At 43.3% G+C, this 7926-nt stretch overlaps 1 protein-coding gene across 1 annotated transcript; it reads right to left on the bottom strand.

Moving 5' to 3' along the window:
• Positions 1–4458: 4458 nt before the first annotated feature.
• On the bottom strand, positions 4459–5214 carry LOC138974743 (uncharacterized protein PF3D7_1120000-like). The gene has a single exon (XM_070347469.1). The coding sequence runs from the start codon at positions 5212–5214 to the stop codon at positions 4459–4461; it is 756 nt and encodes a 251-aa protein (XP_070203570.1).
• Between the last annotated feature and the right edge of the window lie 2712 nt (positions 5215–7926).

The raw sequence follows: 7926 nt of genomic DNA, 5'->3' as shown, positions 1-7926 counted from the left end.
CTACAGAAACTCATCAACTTGTTTCAGACATTCAACCCCTTTGCTCACCCATCACCAGACCTGATTTCACTCACAACTTGTGACGTTGCCAGTGATGTTGTGAAACATGACTTGCTAACAGCAGAGGAAACAGGAAAGGAAGTCATCTCAGAGTTTGTGCAGAAAATATTTGCCCTGAAAGAGACTCTTTTCCATGACAGAATCAAAACCAAGAAACTCTGCACCTTGGAGAGCATGTACACACTTGAAGTCAACACTGGAAAGGAGAAAACTGTTGCCCTCAAAGCCGACAGGGACTTGTTCAGACGTGTGATAACAGCTATGGAAGCAGGACGGGATGTTGACATCAACAAGATGTTGGAACGAGAGCTTTGTGGAGTGCCTCTATCGCTAGCAACTGCTGACTGCAGATTGCGACTGCCAAGAAACAAAGCTGATCTGGCCAAAATACTTCAGCAAAATTTGCCACAGAATGCTGCTCCAGCTCCAAGCACAACCTGCACCATAGTTGATGGGATGGCGATGATACAAGTCTTGGGGAATCGGATGGGAGCAAAGACTTTAGGAGAGTGGAGTGACAATGTTGCAGAACACGTTGACAAGTACTTCTCACACTCCTGCACCAGAGTTGACTTGGTCTTTGACAGGTACATCAAACAAACAATCAAATCGACGACTCGAGGCAAGAGAACGGACGGCAAGAACGGGATAAGAAGGAATGTACTGTCACGCACTCAAGCTCTAGGCAAATGGGACAGATTCATACTATTGGAGGAGAACAAGGCCAGCTTGGCCAACTTCCTTTGCGAAGAGCTGGCAAAGAATTTCAGGAATGAGCCTGGAAAAGAGCTGGTGCTGAGCGGTGGCTTTTCTGATGCCGAAAAGGTCTGGTCGTCATCTGACAGAGATGTCACACATCTGTCATCTGCTGAGCATGAAGAGGCAGATACCAGAATGCTTCTTCATGCCAAAGAAGCAAGAGAACAAGGATATCCACAAGTAGTCATCGTCAGCCGTGACACTGATGTTCTTGTTCTACTTGTCGCTCACCAACCACAGCTCAGTATCTTTGTGTCGATGCAAACAGGAACACCCCGGAAGAAGCACTTTGTGCCTGTGCATCAAATTAACATCACTGACCAACAAAGAGAATCATTGCTGGCATTCCATGCAATCACAGGTTCTGACAGCACCAGCCAGTTTGCTGGCATTGGGAAGAAATCTGCATGGAATGTTTTCCTCGACAATCCCCATCTTCTCCAAAGACTTGGCATGGAAGACTTTCCTGATGAGGAAGTGCTCATGGATGCAAAATCATTTGTCTGCAAACTCTACAACCCGAACACCCAGCACACGTCCACACAGCCGCTGCGATGCGACGTTTTCCACAGCGTGAAGAAAACGCTTGAGAACTCCCCCCCCCCCACACAAGACGCTTTGAACCTACACATCAAGAGATCTCACTACCAGGCACTTGTGTGGAGGCGGGCTCTGGAAACTAAGCCACACCTACCGGCTGTTGTCAACAGTGGATGGAAGCTGGTCACGAAGGAGACTGGCGACGTGATTGAGCCCATCCTGCTGAGTCGTGCACCCACAACTGACACAAGACAACGTTTTCTCGAGCTCATAGATTGTGGCTGCACATCTTGTGCTACAAGACGCTGCAGATGTTGGTCCAGTGGACAGGGATGCACAAGAGCATGCCGATGCAAAGACTGCAGAAACCCACACACTTTGGCAGGGCTACGCAACTAAGCCTTGAAATACCACTTTGTGCCTGAGAAACTAGTGTTCTGTTTCCATGGAGGCATGTAGCCTGCCATACTCAGTGATCCAGAAGCGACAAATCGTTTCTTATAATGTTACATACCCATTATTCTGCCATCATTACATGTTCATTGCTAAAAAGGCAAGACCTAACGAGTGTAATGCATAAACGTTTGTGCATCATGTTGTACCATGGCATTTGACATTGTTCTTGTGTATTGAAGAGTCAGAGTTGTTGTGTACTGAAAGTGCATACTTAGCATGATAATTATGCTATATAGTATCATTGGTGTTTCAGAAGTATTACAATTTTCAGTTTATATCATCACCCAATGTTTGTATTTTCTTGTCATCATTGATTTCAATTTGTTGTTCTCCAAAGAAATATGGAGTAAACTCTTTGGACGCTGATATGGCATTGTCTAAGATAGCAAATTCAGAAAGATAATACTTACTAAATTCGTACATCGCACAGAGCTATTTTGTCAAATATCTAATTTTTGTAAGAAAATGTGAATGTTAGGGTTATTTTTTGTGCCACCATTGACTTTGTCATCATGCAAAACATAGGAATTGACTCCATGTTTTTGAGTTTATCCCAAATATAAGCTGAGATATGAAGAAAAATGTAGATTGTGGCGGCCATTTTGAAAAGTGTCATGGCGGCCATAATATCCAAATTCAGAATGTCCACCTACTTAGATCATGTTTATTCTTGCATATTTGAATTCTTCACGTCAAAATACATATATGTAGCCCTTTAGTTTGTCACTTTAGTCCATATAACACGTGAAATATGGCCCGCATAAGATTTTCAGGCGGCCATTTTGAAAAGTGTCATGGCGGCCAAACAAACCAAATTCAGAATGTCCACCTACCTAGACTACACTACTCCACGTCCAGACTCTCCATTGAGACCAGGTGGATGCTTGTAACCCTCAACGTTTAGCGTCTCATTTTTTTGGCAAGCTACAGATTTCAGCTACCCGACTAATCACTAGAGTCTTTACGCAGGGCACCTAGGATGTTCAAAAGCAGTGAGTGTTTAAATGAAAGGGTGTTTGTACTGTGTGTAAAAGCCTGACAGTATATGTGATGGTTTACGGGAGGCTTACTGTGGCTTTAACATGAGTCTTTGTATCGTTGGAGGACATTGGTTTAATGTTTTCCTCCAGATGTTTTCTTTTGGTTTGTGGTCTGTTTCAACCTCGCACTGTTTTCCATATATGTATTGGTGGAACTTCTCACAGGCAAACACAATGGCTAGTGTTTTTTTTTTTAATTTGTGCATAGTTTTGCTCAGTTTGTGTAAGTGCTTTTGAGGCATACCTACTGGTTTATCATCCTGTATAAGTGCGCAACCTATCCCTACAGATGATGAGTCTGTGGTGATGTTGACAGGTTTGTTTGGATTGTAGTGTGCGAGAACTGGTGAACAAGTTAACTGTTTCTTGAGTTCCATGAGTGCTTTGTCATGTTCATGTTCCCAGTGCCACTCTACATTTTTCAGTACCAGCTTTCTTAGTGGTGCTGTTGTGTTTGTCATGTTTGGGCAGAACTTGGCTAGGTAGTTGCTCATACCCAGTCTTTGCAGTTCCTTCTTTGACTCAGGTTTTGGCGTGTCTTGTATCGTTTTGATCTTATCTGGATCTGGTTTTATACCCTGTTTGCCAATGATGTGACCTACATACTTGATCTCTGGTTGTGCAAATTCACATGTTTTTCTTGTTGAGTGTCAAGTTGCAGTCTTTTGCTCTTTTGAGTGTTGCTTCTAGTGCTTCATCGTGCTCTTTTTGATTGCGACCCCAAATGAGAATATCTTTGATCCAGTTGTCGACTCTCGGAATGTCGCTGAACATCTGTTTGATTGTTTTGTGAAACACCTCACTAGCACTAGCAAGACCCATCGGCAGTCTTTTGACATACCGCCAGAACGGTGTTTGCATGCAGCAAAGTTTTGAGCTTTCTTCGTCTAGTGGTATTTGCCAAAATCCACTTTGTGCGTCTAGCTTTGTGAACACTTCAGCTCCTTGAAGCTGCGATGTTACTTCGTCTACGGTAGGCAGAGCGAAATGCTCACGTCTCACCGCAACGTTTACATCTTTTGGATCCATGGAGATTCTCTGGCTTTTATCTGGTTTTTCTACCACGACCAACTCATTCTGTTGGACCTTCTTGTTTTTCCATGACCCCTAACCGTTCCATTCTGCCTTGATTTTATCTTTGAGTGCAAACGGAACCTTTCTCGGAGGTTGAATGACAGGTTTGACTGTGGGATCAAGTTGGATTTGATGTGGTTTGTCCAGACACCCTAGATCTTTGAATACATCTGCGTATTCTTTTTCCACCATGTCTGTATTGACAGTCATATTTTTGATTATGTCCAGTTTTGTGGTGGAATCAAGTCCCAAAATGGCATGTTGATCTGTGTCTACAACAAAGAAAATCAGATTTTCTCCCATCACTGGAAGAGTACACTTTCCACGAACTTTGAGTTTGTCTCATGTAAAACTTGTGAGTTTTGTTTTTGTGTCTTTGAGGGTTATTTTGTTTTTCATTCGCTTGAAAACAGTTTCGGGCATGACATTGGCCTGTGCCCCGTGTCAACCTTAAATTTGACTGTGGCCCCCTTTACATCTGTTGTGACAAACAGCTCATTGTCTTTTACTTTAGTGCTTGACAGAGCACTTACATACAGATCTTCTTCTTCTTGTTCTGTATCTGTGTCATGTCCTGCATGGCATGTACCTTTTTCTTCTTCTTGTTCTGTATCTGTGTCATGTCCTGCATGGCATGTACCTTTTTCTTCTTCTTGTTCTGTATCTGTGTCATGTCCTGCATGGCATGTACCTTTTTCTTCTTCTTGTTCTGTATCTGTGTCATGTCCTGCATGGCATGTACCTTTTTCTTGCTCTTGTTCTGTATCTGTGTCATGTCCTGCATGGCATGTACCTTTTTCTTCCTCTTGTTCTGTATCTGTGTCATGTCCTGCATGGCATGTACCTTTTTCTTGCTCTTGTTCTGTATCTGTGTCATGTCCTGCATGGCATGTACCTTTTTCTTCTTCTTGTTCTGTATCTGTGTCATGTCCTGCATGGCATGTACCTTTTTCTTGCTCTTGTTCTGTATCTGTGTCATGTCCTGCATGGCATGTACCTTTTTCTTCTTCTTGTTCTGTATCTGTGTCATGTCCTGCATGGCATGTACCTTTTTCTTGCTCTTGTTCTGTATCTGTGTCATGTCCTGCATGGCATGTACCTTTTTCTTCTTCTTGTTCTGTATCTGTGTCATGTCCTGCATGGCATGTACCTTTTTCTTCTTCTTGTTCTGTATCTGTGTCATGTCCTGCATGGCATGTACCTTTTTCTTGCTCTTGTTCTGTATCTGTGTCATGTCCTGCATGGCATGTACCTTTTTCTTCTTCTTGTTCTGTATCTGTGTCATGTTCCTGCATGGCATGTACCTTTTTCTTGCTCTTGCAACGTGTTGCAAAATGATTTTTGTATCCGCATTTGTAACATGTTTTGCCAAACGCCGGACAGTTACGTTTGTCATGTGTTTTGCCACATTTTATGCATTTCTGATATGTTTGACGGGATGCTTTTTCTTTGTGACTGTGACCTTTGTGACTGTTTCACTTTGTGCACTGTAGCTGCTTGTTCTTGTTTGGGATTTGCTATGTGACGGTACTATGTCTTTTGTTTGGATTTGTGCTGCTTCTGCTGCTTTGCACATTTCTACTGCTAGCTTTAGAGTAAGACCTCTGACCTCTAGCAGTTTTTCCCTTGACCTGGCATCCTTTATCCCCAGAACCATTTTATCCCTCAACATCCTGTCGTCTCGGTCACCAAAACCACATGATTGTCTTTGCTAATTTTCTCAAAGATTGTACATACGAATCAATGTTGTCATCATCATTTTGATTTTTATGGTGAAACATGAAAGCTTCATACACTTTATTTGTGACTCTCCACCACGAAATGAGTCGCATGTCACCCCGCGCGGTTCTGCGCGAAGCTTAATATAAGTCCGGAGAGTGTATGGTAACAGTGTGAGGGTCACCTTAGTCACAGGCGTATAACTCAAACACTTTTTGCTCTTTTCTAAAACGGTTTTCACCACTGGATAGAGCATAACAAACTCTTTAGGAAAATGTAAAAATATGAAAATCATGACATGCGACTTCTTCCGTGGAGGAGGGTCACATGTGTCTCTCCCACAACATTTTTTTCGTAATTCTGTATCACATGTGTCAGGTTTTCTTTGTCTTCGTCTTCTGCGAAATCAAACCCCTCTAACAGTTCTGCATTATCCTCCCCCATACATGCTAGAAATACCGCAGTTTTCAGTTCGTTAGCTTCATTTCCCAACCTTGTAGCCTTAGAGTAGTTGGCGACAGTTCTTCTGAAACGCTCCCATTCCTTGCTGCCCGCTCCAGTTGGCAGTTTTGCTGGAGTTGGTATGTTGGATGCGAATTTCGGACGTTGTCGTCCCGGTGCCTGTGGCTGGTTCGCCATCTTGTTCTCGACGTGCGTCGTCTGCTGGAGTGTTGTCTATTGCCCCCGACGCGGTCTTGATGCTTTTTTTTATGGCAGACTGCATGCTCTAATGCCTCACTTGGTTAATCAGCGCCGACTTCAGTCTGACACCATGCTGTGTTCCTTGTCTGCAAGAGTGGGTTGATATGTTTGGCATTCATACACACATGCTTGAAACACGAGTAGGTTGGAAACACGTCTTTACTGTCCAAGCTGTCCAGACCAAAGGGGAAGCACTCTCCCAACATAGTCACGTTATACACAAAATATTTGTGACGTAGTGCACAATGCAATAGTGACGTAGTACACAATATAACATAGAGTGGATTCCAAATTGTACGGACAAATATAACGTCATCAAACGAAAACGTGTCATAAAGATGTATGTACTGTAATTGTGTAAGACTCACTGAGCACTCACATACACACACACAATCCTAAGGGAAAAAATCGTCACATTCAATCAAAACTTGACTGGATGGAGGTGACAAATATGCATACTCGAGGTCTACAAACTACAAACTGAAAGTTAGAGTCTCCCGCGAAATTTAGCTTCGCCGGAACTAAACAACGGAGTGTCACAAAATGTAACATAGTGACAGGGTACCAGGCTAATTGCCCCCCGGAAAATTGCTCCCAACCCGGGGAGGGCAACTGCCCCCCAATTCTTTTCTGAGCACTCTTCGTGCAAGTATTTACAACAGTCAATCACTACAACATGTGTGTGTCTTTGTATGTGTGTGTGTGTGTGTGTGTGTGTGTGTGTGTGTGTGTGTGTGTGTGTGTGTGTATGTGCGAGTGTGTGTGTGTGTGTGTGTGTATGTGTGTGTATGTGTGTGTGAGTGTGTGTGTGTGTGTTTGTGTGTATGTGCGTGCGTGTGTGTGTGTGTGTGTGTGTGTGTGTGTGTGAGAGAGAGTGTGTGTGTGTGTGTGTTTGTATGTGTGTGTGTGTGTGTGTGTGTGTGTGTGTGTGTGTGTGTGTGTGTGTGTGTGTGTGTGTGTGTGTGTGTGTGTGTGTGTGTTCATGCGAATGTCGCCAATGTTGGGTGTTCATTTTTCTCCAAAGAGTGACGTTTATTAAACAATTTTGTCAACATCCAAGAAAACATTGTTGTCATTCGTGATATTCCAAACATTTGTGTAGCGTGTACAGTTGATTTTATGTCAGAATTATAATACATGCTACGTGTGTTGAATGTTTAAAGTCTCGTTTGTTGAACTTTGACTGTACATCAGTCACACACACACACACACACACACACACACACACACACACACACTCACACACACACACCCACACACACACACACACACACACACACACGCACACACACACACAAACACATACACACACGCACACACACACGCACACACACACACACACACACACACACACACACACACACACACACACACACACACATACTGTGCGGCCTCGATTTATGCAAACAAATAAGTCTTTTCTTGACATGCCTGTCGGGATTTCTGTGGGAACTCGCACTGATTGTGATCCGCAAACTTCGACCAATATTTTCAATTTGCACTAAGACTCGCTGTGTGACCTCTACATTCAGTCACTGACAGTGCTTTGTATGGCTGATTACCTTCAGTATCGTTC

The sequence above is a fragment of the Littorina saxatilis genome, linkage group LG8 (genome assembly GCF_037325665.1).
Source record: "Littorina saxatilis isolate snail1 linkage group LG8, US_GU_Lsax_2.0, whole genome shotgun sequence".
NCBI lineage: Eukaryota > Metazoa > Mollusca > Gastropoda > Littorinimorpha > Littorinidae > Littorina > Littorina saxatilis.
This window is presented reverse-complemented; position numbering and strand designations above follow the sequence as displayed.

Coding starts and splice junctions, on each gene's coding strand:
- LOC138974743 (XM_070347469.1), bottom strand. CDS start 5,214: ATGACACAGATACAGAACAAGAAGAAGAAAAAGGTACATGCCATGCAG.